At 37.1% G+C, this 24,462-nt stretch overlaps 1 protein-coding gene across 2 annotated transcripts in view; it reads right to left on the bottom strand.

Moving 5' to 3' along the window:
- LOC145668776 (uncharacterized) overlaps positions 1-24,462 on the bottom strand; it is a 75,226-nt gene that overhangs the window by 6,262 nt on the left and 44,502 nt on the right. For both annotated transcript variants that reach the window (XM_081736938.1, XM_081736939.1), the window contains exons 2-3: positions 19,347-19,451; positions 10,720-10,951 (exon numbers count right to left, since the gene is read on the bottom strand). In XM_081736938.1, coding sequence (XP_081593064.1) covers positions 10,720-10,951; positions 19,347-19,432 — 318 coding nt within the window. In that variant the 5' untranslated portion in view covers positions 19,433-19,451. The remainder of the gene's footprint in view (positions 1-10,719; positions 10,952-19,346; positions 19,452-24,462) is intronic.

Here is a 24,462-nt window from a genome sequence, read left to right on the forward strand (position 1 = left end):
CGAAGAGAAATGCCTCGATAATTACAATCCGCTTTGTCACCTTTTTTGTGAATTGGAACAACGATTCATTCTATCCCCTCTTGTGGTAATTCCTCCTTGTTTCTGATAAGGAGAATGAGTTTGTGTATCTTTTATACAATTTTCCCCTCAGACGGAATTTCGTCTATACCTGGAGATTTGTGTTTCTTTAATTTCTTTATAGCAATTTCTACTTCGGTTCGGTTGGGTTCTGAAATTTATGGCCCAGCGGGAGTTCGTGTGGTTCGGATTCCACGATAATCAGTAGGTCCACGTCTCATATAGTCTCGCTGCTGAACGGGACGTAAAACTCAAAATCAATTTATTAATCAATCTGAAATTTATGGTTCTGTTGTGCATTTCCCTTTCTCCACGAACATTAGTTTTTTTTCTGCGTGTTAAGCAAATCGTCAAATATATCTTTCCATCTATTCAAGATGCTATCTGTATCAGTAAGAATTGTTCCGTCATCTTTCTTGAATATATACGCTCAAAGTTTATACCTTTCTTAAATTCGTTGATGTCCTTGAAGATGTCTCGGATTTTTTTCTTTTATTACTATCTTCAAGTTCATTAATTTAGCCTTTCAAAAAAGTCGCGTTTCTCTCTTCTAAATATTTTGGAAGTTTCCCGTCTGATGTCAACGAAATTTAGTGTGGTTATATCGTTCGGATTTTGTAGCCAACGCATATTCGCTTATTTTCCCTTCTCCGCTAGTTTGGTGCATTCCTGGTATAACAATGGTGCCCCAATATTTCTCTTGCTGAAATTTTATGCTATCCACAATTTGAACCGAAATACCCTCAATATTAGTGCTCTCAAAACCTTCTAAAAATGAGACTCTATTACACTTCAATTTGGTATTCCCCTCTCGTGTGGTTCTTCTCTAATTTTTTAAAACAAAACCTCTTCGTTTTCAGATGTTGAATATTCTCTTTATTCAACAATAATCTCTTTCTCTTGTAATCACTGCTATCAAATAGTGATCAATGTCCAGCTCCAGTCAGGTCCTCTGAACGAGCGAACATCAATTATGCTAGACTGTCTTCTTCTATCTACTAAAACGTGATCAATTTGATTGTGTTCTCCATGTATATTTATGAACATCGCGGTGTGGGATCTTGTGCTCTTCACGATAAGGTTTTTGGATGTTCCAAAGTCTACGAAACTAATGCCGTTGTCATTACTTTTCTTATGTAGGCTTTCTTTCCCTATAACCGGTTTGAAAATATCCTGTCGTCCTACCTTCGCATTGAAATTCTCCAAGAGGATTGTCATATGGTATCATTGGACTTGGTCGAATACCCGTGATACTTCTTCTTAAAACCTGTCTTGTATATCGTCATCCTTATCTTCTGTTGGGGCATGTATATTTAAAACAATAACATCGCACCACCGTCCCTTGAAATTAATAATAAAAAAAAAAAGTCTATCATTATCAAATTCAACTCGTTTAATTGCTGATATAAAAAGAATCGAAATTAAAATGCTATTGTGTGGTCACATACAGAATAAAATTACAGAAGTTTACAATTATTACTGGAAATTATTGCTGTTACCTATTTCGAACATTTTGAAAGTACATAGTTTCTATTTTATTGAGATTTATTTTTTTTATCGATAGTATGAAACTTTACAAATAGTTGTACTGTAAATTTCCATAACTGATCTCCAAGTAGATCTTTATACCAAGCAAAGACAATTTTGTCAAGTTTAACAAAAAGTCTAAAAAACATCTCTTGAAAAAGCTCTTATTTGTAAAAGAATACATAGTAATCGCTTTTCGTTGTTGCAATGATCTGTCCAAGCAGCTTGATAAATAAAATCAACACAGTATAACAACAAAAGCTGCTTCTCTTATGTGCAGGCAAAATAATAATAATAATAATAATAATAATAATAATAATAATAATAATAATAATAATAATAATAATAATAATAATAATAATAATAATAATAAACCGGAGTGGTGAATGTAGGGGAGCGCCGAATTGTACTTCGCCCCGGGCGCCGAAATCTCTAGCTACGGCTCTGATCATCGATAACCTACCGTGTAAAGTAGCAAATGCTATTTCATTTCCCATGCCATGGCCTATCCTATGGCATTTCTTGTCTATAGAACCTGCTCTATTTCGTAGCATTTCCCCCAGTATTTCTGGTCCAATTGCAACGCATCGGTGTGTTAAAAGGAAGCGAAAGATTTTGTGCCAAATACCCATGCTCTTTGTTTTGTGTAGGAAATTGAATTGTAGTAAAGAAAAATGAGTTGAAGTAGGGATGCTCTTTGCACACATACTTCTTTGTAGTTTTCGTTTTTTAATATAACCCACGAGAACTGTTGTTATAACCACTATAGCTTTAGCTACCTCACGCCTTAGTTTCGGAGCCATAATTGCGCTCTTTTCCAATGATTTGTTTGCTACGTCACAACAAGATACTTATCAAAATGCTACCGTGTAAAAGCACCATGTACTTGTGATGCCATAAAATATTATACGAGATTTTTGGCAGTACATCTTCTACGATAAATGGTACGATAAATGCTTCCGTCTAAAACTAGCCTTAGACCTCATGGAGAATTTTGAGGGGTTGCAGGTTTTTTTTTCAAAGTTGGCAACCCTAGTTAAGGCAAAAGGAACAAGATTCAAATACTATTGTTCTCGTGCCTAAATGAGAAGTAGCTGGTATCTTTCTCTTTAATTACAAGGTAGCAGACTTCAGGAACCTTGATATTTGCATTTTCCACATTCTATGTCATACTTGAATTTTGGTCTTACGTCTGATTTGAGCTTTTTATGAGAGAGTAAACCCGGACCGAGACCGAAATTAAATTTTTCATCCATATGAGTGTGGTTAATATGAAACCTTTTAAAAGGAAAATTTGTTTGTAGTGGCCTAATACCACATCGAAGCGTTCACAAGGAAATCTAACACTAGTAGTCTCCTAGGCACGTCCTCCACCGTAGAATCAGCGTGCAGCCGAAACGCAACGCAAAAATGCAAGAAGTCGTATAACTCCTGTAGATTATAGCAAACTAAATCGCAAATTTTGCGTTGCGTTGATGCAAACCCGTACGGAATAAGAGTGGAAGTTGCACTAAATTACTATTCCCATATATGTAGGGTAACTTCGGGTAATGACGCCACTTAAAACTTTCCACAGTGCTAACACGAACATGTGGTTCCCATGGTGACCACTTATTTGTGTGTGATAAGCAGTGATGCCTGTTGTCTTTGTAGACACAAAGACTAGTGGCCAGCCACCTGTCAGTAGAGAGAAAGCAGTGAAAAAATGTTGACGTGGCAACCAAGGAGCAGAGGAAACACCTCGCAATTTTTTAGTGCGTCAAACAAAGTACGCGAATTGTTTGAGTAAAAGTAAGATTTTACTATTATTAGAGGTATAAGTCGATAGGGCCATACTTGATAATATTACGATATAGATAAAATATGCAGGATCGCTATTATTAGTATAGAAAGAATGGTCAAAACAAAATCTATTACTTCTGAAAATAACGCCACTCCATCTAATCACTAATTAAAACTAATACTAGTGTTAAAAGTTTGTTTTCCCTCGAAGTGGCTGTGAAATGTGAGACGTCTAATATTTTGTTCATTTTCTTTTCTAGGAGGCAAGGGAATATCAAAACATACGGCCCAGGTGATTTACGTCAAACTATCACGACCATCGAGCAGGGTATGAAAATTGTAAGGGCCGCATGTGCGTTTGACATTTCTCGCAGAACGTTAAGAGACGGGGTAAAACGAAAGGACAAGAAGCCCATTCGAAAACTTGGTCACAGCTCTGTATTGTTACAGAGAATTAAATCATTGTTACAGAGGAAGAAGAATTAACACAGAGAATAATTCGTTATAAGCAGTTGGATTTGGTTTAACTAGAAAAAAATGATTCTGATGCCGCGTATAGAATATGTGAAGAGAACGCCATAACTAATCAATTTCGTAGTGGTAGGACCGGAAAAGATTGGTTTTATGCTTTCATAGCAACACACCCGAATATCGTGTGCAGAAAGGAGGAAAATTTGAGGTATGGTAAACTCATGCGTTTCAATAGAACTATAGCGAACAAATTGTATACGCTATTGGGAAATACACTTGATGTTATGAACTTGCGTGACAACCCTGAACTTATTTATAATGCAGATGAAACTGGGCTACAACTAACGTACAACAGCAGCCTAAAGATTCTCTCACAGAAAGGGAGCAAGCGAGTACTTAATGCCACACTTGGCGAGAAAGTTGAAGCTGTGAGTGTTACAGCTTGCACCAATGCATCAGATTCAAATTGGATCCCTCCAATGGTATTATACAAGGGAAAGAATAATAATAAAGAGTTTGGTGATGATCTTCCTTCAGGTAACACCTATGCAATGACACCTAAAATCTATGTTACAAAGGAAGAATTCCGTACGTTTCTGGAACATTTCAAGACATCGGATCCCTGGCCGAGCACTGCTTTTGTGGATTGTTATCGCAGTCATCTTGATATTACCATTTTAAATGTTGCTGTGCTGTGCTTGCCTGCATATTGCACCCATAAACTTCAATCGCTCAACAAGAGCTCCTTCAAATCGTTAAAAGTGTAACTGCTCTGAAGCGGTTAACAGTTATCGACGAACACATCCCGGAAGAACACTTGAGAAGCTATAGTTTTTAGAACTGTTTTCCCATGCATGGTTCCGTTCAGCAACATCTAAGAACACAATTTCAGTCTTCAGCGCATCCATTTAACAAAAATGCTATACCCAATGTCGCTTTTTCCTCAAATGATGTTTCAGAGCAACAGCAACCTCCACCAACACCTCCAAGTACATGACTAGCCTCCATCTCTCCTTCAACACCACCGAGTGCCTGCTCCATCCACGAGCTTCTGCCTACACCTAAAATAACCAGGAGCAAATCTCATCCCAGGAAGTTCTAAAACTGCCAGAGGAGTATTGGCGACACCAGACCTGTTTGCAACACCTGGCCCTTCCACTTCTTCCGGTACGAAGAAACAAGCATCCTCTAGAAAGAAGAAGGGTGGAGACATGTTCCGTGAGCACTGTGGAGGATATTTCTATGTTCCCAGAGGTCCTAAAACGTGGATTCAGTGTATTGAATACAAGAACTGGTTTCACGAATCATGGGATTCTGGCAGCATTGTTAAATGTGGCCTGAGAATATCGTGTGACGCTGGTTGTGTATTATTGTCTAGCTACGACGATAGTACTCCATGTGACTGCAGCTGTTATGTTAAGAGGTTCGCAATCATCACAAGAGTTTCCAGTTAACTATGATTCAGTGTACTATGATTATGAGTTTTGTGTACCAGCAAAGCAGGTAGCAAATTGCCCTGAACATTGTTTAGTTTTCTTCACAATGTATTTCGTTACGATTCTGATACGTTTCCATTGTTGTGAAACAAGTGGCAATATGCACTCCGATTCTCAGTGCATTGAGGTCGACATTGTGTATCTAGGACCTTTGTTTTCTCATTGTATTACTCGGAGGAGGGTTCACTCCATCTTCCATGTAATTTGCACCTAGATATAAAAACACTTGAATACCAGAACAATATGTTGGATTAATGGCGTTATTTGTCGAAGTTACCCTATATAATATAAAATACATGACCTTAGGAAATAAACCATATATAAACAAAAAATGAAAAGGTCAGTCGTTACCAAACGAAAACAAACTCTAAGAATAAACGGTAAACACCTCAGGTCGTCGTTTAAATTCTAATACAGTCACGCTAATAGATGTTGCTATGTGCGCTATTTGCTGTTAAAACATACAGGTAATTTGCCTATTAAAACATTAAGACGTTTGTCGTTTGTTGTTTGGAATGTGGCGATTTAATTGCAACTTTAAAACTGCATTTTTGAATTAAGTTTTTTGAGGGTCGTAAACAGTCTCGGACTGGGGGGTATAGGGCCCCGGCAGGTGCCTCACTTGGAGGAATTCACATTATTATTATTATTATTATTATTATTATTATTATTATTATTATTATTATTATTATTGGTAGTAGTAGTAGTAGTAGTACAAATTTAACAGAGAGGGTCTTGTAAAACCTTTGCGGTGAGGAGTGGCTTTTCTTCATAAAGCTCTCAACGCCATTTACGTTTGATAATGAAGCCTCAGGGTGAGGACCTGTTCTGTTTCTTTATGGTATTGCAATAACTTGTCAAACGACTAATGAAGGGCCTTAGCAGGGCTTTATAAATGTCAGTCTCATTTTGACATTCATGGGGCTAAAATACACATTTAGACAATATGATGCTGGGGCCCCATTCTTCATATTGTTGAAATATATTCTTACTAGACCACAAACAAAGGGCCCCAAACAGGACTCTGTTAGTTTCATTCCAATTATGGGGCACCAAGACTACATTCAATGCTAGGGCCGCGGTGGTTCAGTGGTAGAGCGTTCACCTCTGGTGCTTGGGGTCTCGGGTTCGATCCCAGCCTCCGCCAAATTAACTTTGTGGTGGACAAACCCCGTGTGCGTGGGTTTTCTCGGAGTTCTCCCGTTTCCTTCCACTTTCTTCATTCCACCATTTCATTCATTACTCATCATCACCATATAATATGAGAGAGAGGTGGCCCCGGCCAGTCCGAGCCTGGTCGTAACCAATGGTCGAAATGAGACGGTATGCGGCCATACAGCCTGTTTTTTCCGTGATGAAGGCATACCGCCTCTGGCGTTTCAGTGATCAAGATATACTGTCACTGGAGAGTAGATGTTAAATAAGTCTACTTTTAACTAGTTTTTATACATAGTAATTTTTTATAAATATTTTTATACATATTATAACAGTTTTTATACATAATAGAAATTTTTATACATAGTAATTGATGAATAGCTTTGCACGTAAACAGATTTTATTTTTTATGTTAAATAATTTCTAAGTTAACAACACCAACATTTTTGTTATCCTTTTGTTTTTAAAATGAGTTGTCTTCAAAGAAGTTCATCTAGTTTATATTTTAATGTGCCATATTGAATTGTTTCTTATGTACATGTGTGTCTTCTTGTTGTAATGAATATAAATGTGGTACTTCGAGCATGCGCGGAATTATGGGTTGTCTGCTGTGGGGGCAGATCTTCCAGGGGTTTCGAATACCTCTCACTCGAGTGGGGGTCCAGCAGTTTTCCCTCAGGAAAATGTTAATATAAAAACTCGGTTTTTGATCATTTTCGTGTATAATTCTCTATAATACAATAAAAGGAGATTTTTTAAAAAAACTTCAGAGTTGTTACTTGGGGATTAAAGTCTCTTCATGCCTCTGGCCCCCGTAACCACAGAGAAACTCTCCAAAGATTTTCAGGCATTATGTAAATAGAAATGCAATCTTTTAGGCAATATACTCTCAGTGTATTTCAACATTTAGATAGCCGGTATGTCGAGTCAAAATCGATATAAAGAATATTGCCTCTGCTTTTTTTTCACTTTGAACACTGGTCATAACCATATTCAGATTTGAGGAATAATATGTTACAGAGTTCAGAGTGACTCAGGGGTGCTTAGAGGTGGGTTTTCGGAAGCAAGTTGCTTCCATGAGATTTTCGAGGGGAAGGGGGAAAATTTTAACTGAAGATGCACAATGGAACTTTAGTCTTACCATAATGATGTTTTTAACATTAACATTAACTCTGAAGGAGAACTCAGCATGAATAACAATTTCACAACCAAGTCCGGTGTCCAATACTATTTTGGGAGAAATGGTAAATTTCGGGGGATTGCTTCTTATCACTATAGGGAAATGTGTATCGCTGAGGTGATTCGCGGGCAAACTCAAAAAATATTAAGTGTAACCAATTACAGCTTTTAATTATGCAATATTTTAATCTATTGTAGTACGCCAAAATTAAAATAGAGCAATTATTCTATTCTTTAAATATTTAAATTTTGTCAATTCATGCAAATAATTTAAGGTTGGCTTGAGTACAAAATACCAACTGTCTGAATTGAATGGATTAAGACAAAGTTGTTTGCAAAAGCTAGTTCCGATTACTGAGACAAGACCTAAACTTATTTTATTCTATCATAAATACACGTGAATCTGCCAGACGAGGAAATATGAAAAGCAAGCGGATTCCATTCCGTTGTTTCCTATAAAATGAGCTACATTTAGTCAACCACACCAAGTCTACACTTCAGTCCTAGACTTGTCATTCAGGCGAAGAAATGTGAAAGGCAAGCGGATTCCATTCCGTTGTTTCCTATAAAATGAGCTACATTTAGTCAACCACACCAAGTCTACACTTCAGTCCTAGACTTGTCATTCAGGCGAAGAAATGTGAAAGGCAAGCGGATTCCATTCCGTTGTTTCCTATAAAATGAGCTACATTTAGTCAACCACACCAAGTCTACACTTCAGTCCTAGACTTGTCATTCAGGCGAAGAAATGTGAAAGGCAAGCGGATTCCATTCCGTTGTTTCCTATAAAATGAGCTACATTTAGTCAACCACACCAAGTCTACACTTCAGTCCCAGACTTGTCATTCAGGCGAAGAAATGTGAAAGGCAAGCGGATTCCATTCCGTTGTTTCCTATAAAATGAGCTACATTTAGTCAACCACACCAAGTCTACACTTCAGTCCTAGACTTGTCATTCAGGCGAAGAAATGTGAAAGGCAAGCGGATTCCATTCCGTTGTTTCCTATAAAATGAGCTACATTTAGTCAACCACACCAAGTCTACACTTCAGTCCCAGACTTGTCATTCAGGCGAAGAAATGTGAAAGGCAAGCGGATTCCATTCCGCTGTTTCCTACAAAATGAACCTCTATATTTAGTCAACCACCCAAAGTTTACATTTCAGTCCTAGACTTGTCATTCAGACAAAGAAACGTGAAAGGCAAGCGGATTCCATTCCGTTGTTTCCTATAAAATGAGCTACATTTAGTCAACCACACCAAATCTACCCTTCAATTCTAGACTTGTCATTCAGACTAGAAATATGAAAGGCAAGGGATTCCATTCCGCTGTTTCCTATAAAATGAGGTTCTACATCTAGTCAACCACACCAAAGTCTACACTTCAGTCCTAGACTTGTCATTCATTTATACAAGGTATTTATGCCAGTCGAGGAGAGTCGAGCCTTTGAGTTTGACTTCAAGCTACCAGAAGAATACAATGTAAGTACTTTCTATATTAGCCCTTTTCTGAGAGTCTTAGATTGTATCTTGCTTTGTATCTCAAGCACAGCCTTCACTTGTTATGACAGAGAACATATAATGGAATTTAGAGACCTCTTTATATTTCAATTATCAATTTTATGTTCTCTGCAATTCATTTTGCCTTTATTTTTTGCAATATTCTATTAGTAAATAGTTTTAGATTTAGATCAACCGAGTACCAAGTCAGTTCTATTCTCAGTTGACACTTTAGTATTTAGTAATTTTAGGTTTATTAGAGAATCACTGTATGGTCTTTCATGGAGCCGGTGGTTATTTAGGACGCAGCAGATTATGACGATATTTGCGGATCACTTATACCCTTAATGTTGGTCATCTCCCAACTGGCAAAGTTATCTTTCAATAAGACGTTAGACAAGCAAAAGTGTACTTTAGTGGTTCCACGAACACAATGGTAAATGGCTTGGTCCCCAAAATCATCGGATCTGAACCCCATTGAACATATTTAGGATGCCATTCAACATCAGATCCACATACAGGGAATTTATAGGAATATAGTGACCTGTGTATGTAGATGTAGTGCGCTTTGCCTTCAGCCACCTACCAGACCTCATTGTCGCTGCTGTTCTACGTGCCAAAAGCGGTTAACTTCTACGCCTCTGGCCTGGGAGACTTGGGTCCGATTCCAGGTTGAGCTCATGTGGTTCGGTTCCCACGTTAAGCTGTACTGTAGATCCATATTTCATATAGCCTCGCTGCTAAAAGGGACGCTAAACTCATGTTTTTTTTAAAAAAAAAACCTACATGCCAAAGGTGGACCTACAGAATATTAGGGAATTTAGGTTGTCAAAATGTTTTGGTTGGTCAGTGCATATGCTGCAACAAAATTGACCATGAAATTGAGTTTTAGTATACTTTTTCGTTTAATACAAGTGCTGTTTTTTTTTTTTTTTTTTTTTGTTTTGCGTTCTTTTGTGTTGGATTCAATATTTCTAGTGTGTGAACATCCCTCGCGTCGTTGTTTTTTCTACAAGTGTTTTAGTTTATGACAATTTCGATTAACACGGGCAAATTCGGGTTTCCAACTCGTGTCATCTTAGTCATACTATATCATAACAACGTTTTTTACCTAGTGCAAATAATTTTAAAGTTTAATACCGTTTACTCATCTTCTATCAATTTATCAGTGTATTAGAAGCCTTGGCTACTAAGGCTGCCTCATACCATTTAACCCCAAACCATGAAATTATCAAATCGTTATAAGGAAAAATGTCTAATACAAATATATATATATATATATGTATAAGAGCGTGTGAGAGAGTATATGTCCCTATGCCATCTCATCACAATGACAGCACTTGTGAATGCTTATACCATTCTGTAAATTTATGTAAGTAATAAAGTAAACTTTTGTGCGTGTATTTCTCTTATCATATAAAATAATAATAATAATAATAATAATAATAATAATAATAATAATAATAATAATAATAATAATAATAATAATAATAATAATAATAATAATAATAATAATAATAATAAAGTATTCACCTGCATTATCATATCTTCAACATTTCGTAGTCTCTCCTCCACTCTGGCTACCGCCACGGCTACACTCTCCACATTCTGGTCCTGCGCTCGGTGTCGTTTGTCAAGCCCTGATAAAGCCTTTTTCAGCTGCTCTCCTAGTTGCCGCTCTCGAAATTCATGGCGCTCCAGCTTGTCAGCATAATCTCTGAACACGCCTACCAGTGACAAAATGGCATCTCTGATATCGTGATGACTGCAAACAGAAAAAGAAATCTTTAAAATTTTACATAAAGAATGCATTGTGTCCAGCTTTAAAAAAAAGAAAAAAAAGAAAAAAACTTAAAGAGCAGGTGAGCTAATGAGCCATTTAAAGTAAATTTTCTGCAGTTATTTAGTTATTTGTGGCATTACAACCTGATCATCATAATATAAGCCCGGGTTAACGCCTAGACTGAGTATGCTGGAGCCTGAGGCGGTAAGCAGTCTAGGAATATCATATTTGGCTTCCTCTTTACATACTACAGAATAAATTAATTTCTTGTACTAGAAATTTTCCGTGGGCATTTCTGCATTGCTAGTTATATTGGGCCTTATGCAGAGTCGTTCTGACGCGTGGTTAGTGCCATACTAAAGAGTTCGACTAACATTTGTTTCCTGCAGTAGTCAGGCCTTTAGTATGACGCTAATCATACGTCAAAACGACTCTGCATAAGGCGGATTATGTTTTCTCTTTTCGAGCGATCTTGCTGCATAAACTTGTACTAAACAATGCGATTTTTTATAGCCACAACTGAGTGCTGAGCAGTGGCGTAACTACAATTAAGCGAGTGGAGCAGTTGCTCCAGGGCGCAAAGGAAAAAAAAAAGAAAAAAGAAAAGAAAATACAGAAAACTGTTCCTTATGCAAAGAACGTTAGAAAAGATTTCAAAAGGTACGCTATGACTATTAGCAGTTAAAAATATTAATTGTCAACAGCCGATACCGGGGTTGGATCCAGGAATTTTTGATGGGGCGCAGGTCTGAAAAATAAACTTGAGACATTTTTTCGATATTTGGTTCGCTAACTAAAAATGTAGAGTGCAGTGCTTCATAATACGTATTTATCTCCGCCCTTCTGGAGGCGACATTGAGGAAAGCCATGTTGTTCAACACGAGAGAATCCAGGATCACCATGAACTGGATACGCATACATTATCTGCAATGAGTGGAGAACGCACTCACAATCTTATTTTCGCGAGAAATTTTAAAACTTTTTTTTTAAACACAGCCTTTGAACAAGCGCTTCATTAGGGACTAACTTATATATTTTACTCCTCATGGAGGGGAGCGAGCCCCAAGCACCCTTTCTGGAGACCCACTGAGCGATACCCGGACAATCGTCACTTCAATGTTTGTCTAGCTACCTGTCTAGTGAAAGTTTTGCATAATGAGTCATTGCAATTAGCGGGCCGCGCCACCTCCCGAGTTCCACCTTCACCCGAGAATAAAACGAAAGTTGGGTCTGTTTGAAACCTAGTTGTAAACTATCCTTATAAAACTTATAAAACTATCCTGTATTCCCTACTTATATTAAGAATTATAAGCAATAATATCGTTTTAAAGTATAAAAGTAGCAGTTTGGATTAAGTACAGCAAACCATTTTTAATTTAATTTCCTATGAACCTAATTCATATTAAGTATGTAGTGATAACTTACGAAAAAGATAACTAAAAACTTTAGGTTTCTTAATAAAAATAACTTTGTATACTGTTAATATATATATATATATATATATATATATATATATATATATATATATATATATATATATATATACTAACAGTATACCTATACAAGTTAGTTATATATAACGCAGCAGCTGAAATGCGTGGGGCAGGGGGCGGGTATGAGTAAATCGATGATTGATCGATCCAGGGCGCAGTAAAACTAGTTACGCCACTGGTGCTCAGTGATGTATTAAAACAGGACAGACAACAGTACTATCAATTAGGTTCCTAGAAATATATTCGAAATTACATTACAATACTTTAAAAAGAAGGGAGGGAGGGAACGGCTCCGGAAGTTTAGCCTAGGACACAAGAGTGTGGTAAGACGACCCTGCCATAACATGTTTTTCAGCAGCGGGTAACATGTCCAAAACATTTTACCATTCTGTCATAATGCATTTTCTAACTTCTGTTGTGTGTGTTTTTGGAAAATTATGGTTTTGCAACTTAAAAATTTTATCTTTTGTTAATCACTGACATTTTGAAAGATGGTAGAAATTTTATATTTAAAAATGATTGAAAGTCTTGTAATATACAATATAAGAACATTACCTTATAGTATAAATATTAGTTAGTTTACGCTAAATTCTGTATCTGTAATTTCAACTGGAGTCAGAATCGCTCAAAGGATATAATAATGTGCCGGAGCAAGACTCACTTGGAGCACTGACAAAGCGCGCACCCAGAAATTTTTGTTGGAGGTCCGATTTCCTGGATGGTATGGGGTCCAATAGTACAAGACAGTATATCTATGTAGCATTGAACTGTTATTATTTTACGCCCGAAAGAACGAACAAATGTCACTCTAAACGGTGTGACAAACATCATGGCATTTGAAGGCGGCGCTCCAAGTCCCCTTTAAATGCTGCTAGCAAATGAGAGGCCAGCGGTATTGCCATGTTTATTTTGTACACATCCACGTCTATCCCCTGTCACCTGATTACGCTGTAGTTTGTCAGCTTAGCCATAGCCACACCCCTTTACCACTTGGCAACGTCGCGCCATAGCTTGCGTTTTATTTGTTTAGCTGAAATGTCAAGATGTTTGTCACAGGCTTTAGATATTAATGGAGCCCCTGGCACTGACATGTATCTGTGGTTACATGCTTGTACTATGATTGCATCTTTATTAATAAACTCATAGATGGTGAACATAATAAAACCAATACTTTTGAAAACTCGCCAAAAATATATTTCAGCAAAAAGAAAAAATATTGACAAAGATTGAATCACTACATCCTGTAAATGATGTCCTTCTCTATGAATACATTCTCTCAATCTGCTATCTAGATCCCCCATTGCTCACTGCAACATCTCAGCTGGAATACCATGAATTTGTGAAGTTATGGAAAATTATTCAATACGGATACAACAAAAGATTGCAACTGAATCGGTTCAAAGTGTGACAACCATTGTAGTCCTCTCTTCATTTTCGAAAAAGTATTGTTCGATGACTCCGTGTGACGAAATTCTACACTGACTGTACCGTCACCTTACTGCTGTCTAAAGGGCACTCACAAAGCCTTGTTTCAACAGGATGATTCAACATCGCACCCTGCAAAGCAGTCAATGGCAACTGTGTGAGAACTGTTCTGTAATTGAACCGCTTCCTGCAGAATGCAAACGTGCCCAACATTTACACGTTTCCTTCTTTGTGGCGATAATGGTTTGTAATAGGTTAATGTATCGTTTAGCACCAAAATGACACTTGTCCGCTCAATGACAATGGGCATTGCGACGCCTTCAATTTTTCGTTAGAGGTCACTCCTTCATGCCCAATGATAGGGATTTCGGGGTAATACGGTAAAGGCTGAGGAAGAAGGAAAACTATACAATGGATGACGTTGTTGACCTCATTAAAACTTCCTCGTCTATCTCCAACAAATTTTCCATTGTTCAAATGAAAGTGACTGACTTCATTGACTAGAGTTCCTGGTGGCCTGAATTTTACAAAATAGCGTGTCTGAGCGATGATTTATATGGCAAAAAAGTTGCTGGACATCTAAAAATGACTTTCAGCATTTCAAAATTCCATGACACATACTTCTCATCTCTAACTCCATATAGTGTTCAGTGTAACTTGAATATCGGTGGCTTGACACGGATACTTTTAGGCGGAGGAACTCTTCTAAACAACCTGTCCTGCCCAAGAAAAGAGATGACATAAGAAAAAAAAAAAAACGTTGGTCTACATACCTCAAGAAAATATGCTATTTTGGAGTTCAATAGCATCCTGGCCAAGGGCGCCCATGTTGTGCTTTCCAAGGGGGGTACAGTATACGCGATGTTTCAAATATAGTTTCAAATTTTGCTGTAACTAATGTAAAAATTCTATTGGCTTTTCAATATTCCCAAGTAAAATTTCCTCTTAGGGGTGAGCACCCCACCTTGTCACAATGGAAATACGTTCTGATGACAAAGATGACTGATTAATTTGTAGTTAACACAATTCACATATTATTCAGAAATGTTTAACAGCTATGCTTTCTTCCAATAAAGGATAATTACCAATTTTATGGTCGTTTTCTTTAATCAATTCAATCCACAATTCGTTTGAACCACGCATTTACTTCAGGAAGGAAAATATACAAAGCACAAAACAGTGCCCCACCTCCCCTTATGTGATACATAAATTTTGCTTGTGTATTTTAATCACGTATACGTCTACCATTAAAGAAAAAATACATGTTATGGTGGAAACATTGTAAAAATAGTTTTATTCAATTTTTTCTCTTCTGTAAAATTACGAAATGTGGACGTTTGCTTTCTACAGTAAGCGGTCAATTGTGTTATCTTCAAATCTAATGGCATTTCTTGATACCGAAGACCAACGTATTTGTTCGTCTGTAATTCTTTTTCTTTCTTGTGCTGCTACCTTGAGAGTCAGGCCCGTATCCAGGGGGTCTAGGAGGGCCGGGCCCCCCTAAAATTATACTGCCCCCATAAAATTTTCACGATAGGCTTGCAAATGATGCCTAAATTTTTGGGCTGGCTAATGGCCTGTTAAGAGTCGGGTCTGCAGTTGCACGACTAGGGATGCACGCGAGACGCGAGAAGTGTCGTCTCGTCTCGCATTTGCGAGACGAGACACGAGACGAGACTGAAAATTTTATGCGAGACGAGACTAAACCATGCGAGACGAGACGCAAGACGAGACTCAGTTAAGTTTCGCACGAGAAGTCTCGCGAGACTTCTCGCAGTCTCGCAACATTTATGAATTACATGTAATTATATATTTAGTGATTTTACATTTATTGAATTTTGTAAGTTGAGCGTTAATGCCTCCAGGAACAAAAAAGTGATTGGGGCAATAGACATTTTATGAGATTTATTATTATTCAAGGTTGATTTTCAGAATTAAAGCCTTCTTTGTTTCTAAACATCATTAAAAAAGAAAAGCTTTGTAAATTGGAAATTTATTACAACATCGATTTAGGACTTTATTTTGCGACACAAACACATACACGCGGGCGCGCACGAATACATGAACTTCTGTTTTTTGGTCTGAAAAGCGAACAAGACTCCCTATTGTGATATTTCTGTTGTTTCTGTCTTTTTCACATTACTACTAGCGATTTGTGTTGGGGGATGGCGGGGAAATCCCCTCTCGTCAAAGTTTATCCCGGGTCCAGCTCGCAGAAATAACATGATATTTTTACATGGAATAAGTATTTTCTTTCTATATATTTATCAAAAACATCCCCCTCTAGTTCGGAAGTTTAATTCAAACACTGGTTTGGTAGGATGGCCCTATAGGTTTGATGCGAGATGATAGGAATGGCCCTATATCTGTCAGTAATTTTATTTTCTAGATCTGGCAATACTATATAAGTTGAAATCGAAAGTTGATAAAATGTGATAACTGATAATGCAACATTGCTACAAGCGCGAACGAACCAAAAGAATTGGGTCGTATTGTGTTGTGAGGAGTTCTTTTGTTGTCTACAAGCGTTTTTGGTGATATAAAAACATCTTTATAATGGAAAATCACCCTTCAAGGAAACGACCAAAACATGTAAGTGTTGATAGTGGCGACGATATTTTAGAAGAGCCAAATATTGCTGGAGACCTCTAAGCTGGAAAACAATGTTGGATCCAGCAACAATTTATGCTTGTTTTGCTGTAAATTATGCTTTTAACCCTTTGGGGATCCCATGGTACAATCTGTACCATACGGGGTGTTTCATGGTACATTGCGTTATAACTCTCCTATTTGAGCTTTTCGTCCGGTTTTCTTTTCTTTTTCAAGTCCAGAGGCATTGTAGAAGACCTTACGTATGGATTCACACCTTCCTGCGTCGAGACATAGGAGGTGATGACGTCATAATTCTAAAATATATATTTTCTTTTAATATTGCGGGGCCGGTCTATGTTCATTATTTTTTGGCGGGCTTATTTTTACACGTAGAAGATTGAAATTTTAAAAAAACATTCAGTCCACCGAGTAGTATTTACCAAATTTTCTTTTCAGATTTCTGCGTTAAAACAGGGGGGGATGCAGAGGGTCAAAAAGTTGAAAAAAGGGATATTTTTACCCCAAAATCCCGTTTTTCCTCATTTTCCCGCCTTAGATACATGATGGAGACAAGTGAATGGTACCGCCTGAAAGGCAGTTCTATTCTGAAGAGAATGATGTGCAACACATGACCCTAGGGTAACTAGGGAAGTGTCAGGGAATTTTTATGAAAATATGCTTTTGTATAGGGGAATTTTGGACATTTTCGGTATTATTTTTTGTGGGCTTATTTTTGCACCTAGAAGATTGAAATTGTGCACAAACATTCAGTCCACCGAAGAGTATTTACGAGATTTTTTCGTACTTCTGTGTTAAAACATGGGGTACAAAGGGGCTAAACGTTGAAAAAGGGAAACTTTTACCAAAAATCCCTTTCACGGGATTTTCTCGCCTTAGATACATGATGAAGACAAGTGAATGGTACCGCCTGAAAGGCAGTTCTATTCTGAAGAGAATGATGTGCAAACCATGATCCTAGGGTAATTAGGGATGTCTCAGGGAATGTTTAAAAATTTCCCTCTGTATACGGGAATATGGGACATTGTCGGTATATATATTTTTTTCGGCGGGCTTACTTTTGCACCTGGAAAATTGGAATTGTGCATAAACATTCAGCCCACCTAGTAGTATTTATCAGATTTGTTCAGATCTCTGCGTTAAAACAGGGGGTCCAGAGGGGCTAAAAGTTAAAAAAAAGGATATTTAGACCCAAAAATTCCCTTTTTTCGGGATTTTCCCGCCTTAGATACATGATGGAGACATGTGAGTCATACCGCCTGAAAGGCAGTTCTAAGCTGAAGAGAATGATGGGCGAAACATGACCCTAGGGTAATTAGGGATGTCTCAGGAAATTTTTTACCTGAGATCATGGTGTTTTACGGTAATTTGAGGCATGGTGGGAATTCCTGATAAAATTTCTTCCGCCCTTACTATTCAAGATAGAAACTTCAAATTTGGCACACACATTTAGTATACCAAGTACTATTTATCAAATTTTTTTAGATGGGTACGTTCACACAGGGCTGTTCCAGAGGGTCCCAAAGTGCGAGAAAAAATCCCTCCGTAATTTTTCCTTTGACATCATTTTTCCCGCTCCTGTATTATGGTATGAGCATGCAAGTGGTACCATTTGAAAGCCAGCTTCATTCTGAAGAGAATGGGGTATGAACCATGATCCTAGGATAAATAGTGACGATGCAGTAGCTGCTTGACTGAAAGTCTAAAAAATTGTCCCAAAAGCCGGGTACCGGAAAGGGTTAATTTGACGAAAATTAATGGTCCAGGAATCAAATTCCAGCAGAACTTTTCTTTTAATTTGGAGCGGAGGGGACACAAGTTCGGATACCATGTTGAACTTTAGGTTCCATCTCCTTAGGATGTTATGAACATTCATCCCATGGAAAGCAATGGCAAACCACCAAGGATTCAGCTTGCCAAGGGACTTTTAGGTTAAATACCTGCCTTCGGACAGAATATCACATCATCATTCATTAACAGCCATAGAATAACACATTGCAAAATTTTGACCAGAATATATGCGAGACTGCGAGACCATGTGAGAAAGTCTCGCGCGAGACGCGAGACGAGACTCAAAATTTTATGCGAGACGCGAGACGAGACTTCACATTTGCGAGACGAGACTAGACGCGAGACGAGACCAACATTTGAGGCTGCGAGACGAGACGAGACTTTTCTATTTCTCGTCTCGTCTCGTCTCGCGTGCATCCCTATGCACGGCTCAGAAAGGACACTGGATGAATTTTGTTAAAAAAAAAAAAAACTTAAAGACTCAGTTCTTGGTATCCCAGCTGAGATGTTGCAGTGAGCAATGGGAAGCTCGACAGTAGATTGGATGAATGTTTACGTAGAAGATAGCACCATCTACAAGACAATTTTCGGACATTGATCATTTGGATTACTGTATTAGGCCTAAACGGCAAATTTTAATGTTTCAATTTCTGTCAATAAAAAGTTTATTTGTTAGATTTCTTCTATTTTTAATGGGATTTTCAAAAGTGTCTACTTTTTCTAGAAATAGAAATTTAGTAAAACAGTTCAAATTAATATTTTGGGGGGCCTGGGGCTTCATAGCCCCGGAGCGATGTACTGTACCAGCTGCTGCACCTCCTCTCTTTGGACCTATGCTTACATGTCGCTCAAAGGACGATGCAAACTCTCCATATCTTCCAGTATAAAATTCTTTCTCTCCTATCATATTTCCCTAACGTCTTTCCTACCTCTTCCAGCATCTTGATCACTTCTTAGCAGGGAAGACTTTCACTGATGACCGAGTGTTGCCAACTCAAGTCCAACTTTATTAGATTATGGCATTTCTTGTTAGAAGTAACTAAACAAGAAATACTTACGAAACCTCCCTTGAGGGCGCTGCAGCATGCGTTGTGAGTAACACTGCTTGAAGGATAGTAACTGCTGTTAATAAGCTGCTCCTCATACTCTCAGTAATTCCTTGCCTACAAAATAAAAAAAAATAATGAATACATTTGTATATTTATATATGTGTTAGTATGAGTACCTGAGTGAGTATTTAAAATGAACAAAATTAAAACAAATAATGAAAGTGCTTCTGGTGAATAGAATTATACGGTACTTGTACCGATTATGGCCCGGGTACCTAATATGGCCCACCCACCATATCTCTGCAGATTTACGTTGGTGCTACTAAATGACAGTATAAACTGTGTCCTCATAACAAACGTAAACATATTTGCGCAGCTCAGAGGACATAGTTTATATTGTCATCTAGTAGCACCAACGTAAATCTGCAGAGATATGGTGGGTAGGCCATATTAGGGACCCGGGCCATAATCGGTACAAGTACTATACAATATTATTAGCATATAACGAGGGTGGGTGGGTGACAATTATAATCGAAAGGTCTCATCGATATGAACAAAATTTTATAGGTGATTGAAAATACTCGTGGATAGTTATCGATTTTTTAAACCTAAAACTTTATTCTGTACGATAACCACGCCATCCATTAAAATGAAAATTATATTGTCATTAAGCCTTTCAGTGATGTCAACCCGTGGGAAAAATTCCATTTCATGGGATTTCTTGACATTAATTTTTCAGAATAGCATAATGGGAATTTTCGTCAAAATTGACAACATGTATGGGATTTTTCACTATATGTATAATCCACGCCAACAAAATTCTCTACGAGCGAGAAGCAGACATAATAAGCGTAACTAATAAAGAGGTTGTCAAGTTTTAGTATAAAGTTTTTTTTTTTTTTTTTTTTTTTTTAATTTTTAAATCGGCAAAGTCCATGCTAGTAAGGAGTGACTTAACTACACGAGGTGATTCTTAAAATTCAAGTACCGAGAAACGAAATTTGTGCTCTGGTGTTTGAAGAAAAAAACGAAAGAATGAACGAATGAAAAAAGAAAGTAAAATATCAAACGAGAAGCAATTGTTTCGGAACGTTTCACATGAAATGTATGGAGAACAAAGCTTTTCTAGTATCATTTAGCTCAGTATCTGACCATGACGTGCTACTACAGAAATTGGTATCTTTCAATTTTTGTAAACGAGCAATAGAGTACTTCGCTTCCTACTTGTGCAATCGAGAGCAAGCTGTCTCTTACAAGGGATATATTACCACGAAATTTACCACATTATCAGGTGTTCCTCAAGGATCCCATTTAGGTCCCCTATTATTTCTTCTTGTAATTAATGATATTTCAACCTATGTTAAAAACTCTCACTTTCTGTTGTTTGCCGATGATCTCAAATTATATTCTAAAATAAGCACAATAGATGACTGCACACAACTCGAGCAGGATTTACAGGGTGTTGGGCAAAGGTGTGCCAAAAACAAACTTTCATTGAATATCTCTAAATGCAAGTCTTTATCGTTCTCAAGGAAAGAAAATCCCATCAATCATCTGTATATAATTAATGGCATATCTCTGTGTAAACCAAATTCAGTTAAAGATTTAGGAGTAATTTTTGATTCAAAATTGACCTTCTCTCATCGCATTGATGCAATCTCTAACGCTGCATTTAGAAACCTCAGTTTTATCTATAGAATGGGTAAAGAGTTTAGAAACGAGTCAACATTCATTAAACTTTATAATTTGTACGTAAGGTCCCGATTAGAATATGCGTGCGTTATTTGGACACCGAATGTAAATAAATACTTACAAGCGATAGAAAACATACAATTTAAATTTCTAAAAATGCTTACGTACAAGAAAACAGCTTTCTATCCCAAGCAGATTCCCTACGTGGACTTAGTAAGGAGTTTGAATTTCCTAACATTGACGAATCGACGAAAGATGTTTGATTTACTATTTTTATATAAAGTATTAAATAATAAAATTGACTGTCCAGAGCTACGCACGAAAATATATCTGAGCGTTCCAACAGGCAGAACAAGACCAGGGAATACTGGTATATTTTTCTGTGAAAGGGCACGAACAAATATTCTCAGTAAATCTCCGCTGTGGAGAATGTGTGACTCCTACAATGAATTAAGTCATAAAACTGATGTATTAGATATATTCAGTATGTCAGAATATGTATTTAGAAACAAGATTATTACCGAGTACCTGACACTCGAAGTGCATTGATTAATTGTACGGGTAAAAGTATATATGTATATATATGTATTATACGACACTATAATTAGGCATTAAGCCTGTTGTGTTGTTTTCTAAATAAATAAATAAATAAATAAAGTATAAAGTGATGGTACAAGGGTGTAATGGAGTCCCTGCATTTGTGACAACATAACAAACTATGATATACCTGTTCTCGATTAAGGAAAATAATTAGTTATTCATGAACAATAGAAGATCGAAATTTATTGATAATTCACTCTGAAATTGAAAAAAAGTATTTATTTCTATATTTAGATAATAATAATAATAATAATAATAATAATAATAATAATAATAATAATAATAATAATAATAATAATAATAATAATAATAATAATAATAATAATAATGCAATGTGGGTAATTCAGATACAAAAAGGAATTTTTTGCCTCGTGAGATGGAATTTTATAGCGCTTCAGGTTGGCATCACTGCCTTTCGTTATGGTTCTAGCAAGATGACAGTACACAGTATAGTTAATGAGAAACTAGCTGAATATGCGTTGTCTACACTGCACGTCATTCCAATTTGAGCATTAAACTCTTTCCTATTTCCTCAGTATATCTATGATCGTGTGAAGAAAAGGTATTTTTATTATTATTATTGTTTACCTTAGTAAAGCGTTTGCGACAATGTTTATCTTATGGGCTCAAAATGATCCCTAAAACGTAGAATAGAAAAATAAGGGTAAGTTTAAAAAAATGAGAAAGGGCAAATTTACACATAAATTGGAAATGACCTGCGAAAACATTACGTTTTTTTTTAATCTTGTGGTTTCCGTGGTCTCACTGTCGAAATGGATTGGCCAAACACACAAACATAGCATTTTGCCTGATGTGAATGGGTGGTCTGAAAAAGCTTGTACAATTTTTCAAACGAATGTCGCCACTGGAAATCTACACGGGACCGCTCTCACCAGAGGTGAGAGCATTAGCGACTACGCTGTACAGCACCACTAATAAGTAGGCCTATTCAGGTCGAATGATCGTGACAAGTGAACATTGTCTTTGCACAGCCTTCTATATATGTACCATAGAGAAGGTTGTGGTCTTTGCCATTCACAGTAAAATCTTCTATGTAAATCTGCCAACACTGAAATTTTCTGCTTTTTAAATTTCGTTACAGTAGCATCTGATAGCAGTCAAATGATTTAACTCAGAACCGTCAATTAACACTAGTGAAGCAAGTACAAGGTCAGATTAGAAAGACTTCGTTGTTTTCAGTGTGTAGAGATTTATCTTAACTGCGTGTGAAGGCTCCGACTTTTTAAATGATAAAAATAAAAAAGGAAGTAAACACTGCTTTTAAACTCTTAAAAGATTCAATTACGTACATATGTTTCTTTTTTATTATTATTTGTTTGTTTTTGTATATGTTTTAATATCTGTTTAATTGACTGAAATGCTTGACAGCTCGTAACTTATAATTTATCAATATTTGTCATAGATTAAGTGTCTCTTAATAACATTTAGAGAGTGTTTTCTATTTGCAATGATAGTAAGTCAACCAAGGCTATCTATATAAAATTATTTTCAAAATGAATGAAACTTCACTTCTTATATCCGTTTCATCGAATAGAATATCGACAATCTATTTTTCATTATAAATGTGATCTAGTATTTTACAAAAATTTCTGTATTTTGACGAAATTGTATTTTTTTTTTTTTAATTAGGATGTGACATTTTTGTTAGAAGAATTTTTAGTCTATCTTTAGAAACCACTTATCATAATATGGATGATTCATTGGTTTTGAGTTTAGCGTCCCTTTCATCACCACGACTATGAGGCATGGATCTACAGAGTGCCCATAAAGTCTGGGTACATAGGAATTCTAATAATTTGTTTTTGTTTTTCCAGATTGAATGATGGCTCTGTCTAAAGAAGAACGAGTCGAATTGGTACTCTTAATTGGACGAGAAGGACAGTCGTATCGCAAACTTGCGGAAGACTTTAACCTTTGACACTCTCATCGTCAACCTATTTGTTTTACTTACGTCGGGAAATTAATCACCAAGCTTAAAGAAATAGGCAGTGTGTTGGACAAACTCCGTTCCGGACGACCAAAGACTTCAGACGAAACGAAAGCGGCTGTCTTGGCTAAGGTTTATGCTAGCTCAAAGAAATCGCTTCGTCGGACATCCACGGAGTTGGGTAGGTCTATTCCAAGATCAACCATCCACAAAATCCTTGCAGAGGAGAAGTTTCATCCGTACAAGTTACAGATATTGCATCACTTAAATGAAGATGACCCCGATAGACGCATGCAGATGTGTGAATGATTTGCAGATAAATTGGATAAAAATATCAATTTTACTAAAGACTTGTGTTGTTCAGTGATGAAGCTGTTTTATGCCAATGGTGAAATGAACAGACAAAATCTTCGATACTGGTCTCAAGGCAATTTACATTGGATGAGTCCATCCAAACAGCAGGACTGTCAAAATGTAATGGTGTGTGTGGTTTGTGGAAAACTCATGTGCTAGGACTTTTCTTCTTTGATGAACATGTAACGGGTGAGACTTATCTGAGCATGCTGACGGACAAATTGACGCCTCAAATTGAGCGTTTGGGTGGGGAACTTCCAGACTGGTTTCAGCAGGATGGGACCCGTGCCCATTTTTCTGCAGCTGTTAGAGATTGGTTGATTGACAATTTTCCTCACTGGTTTGGAAGAAAAGGTCATGTGCAGTAGTCCCTCGTTCACCAGATCTGTCTCCCCTTGATTTCTTTTTGTGCGGGGGCCGCGGTGGCTCAATGGTAGAGTGTTCACCTCTGGTGCTTGGGGTCTCGGGTTCGATCCCAGCCTCCGCCAAGTGAACTTTGTGGTGGACAAACACCGTTTGCGTGGATTTTCT

This window comes from Thermobia domestica, chromosome 13, assembly GCF_964235325.1.
Source record: "Thermobia domestica chromosome 13, izTheDome1.hap1.1, whole genome shotgun sequence".
Lineage (NCBI taxonomy): Eukaryota > Metazoa > Arthropoda > Insecta > Zygentoma > Lepismatidae > Thermobia > Thermobia domestica.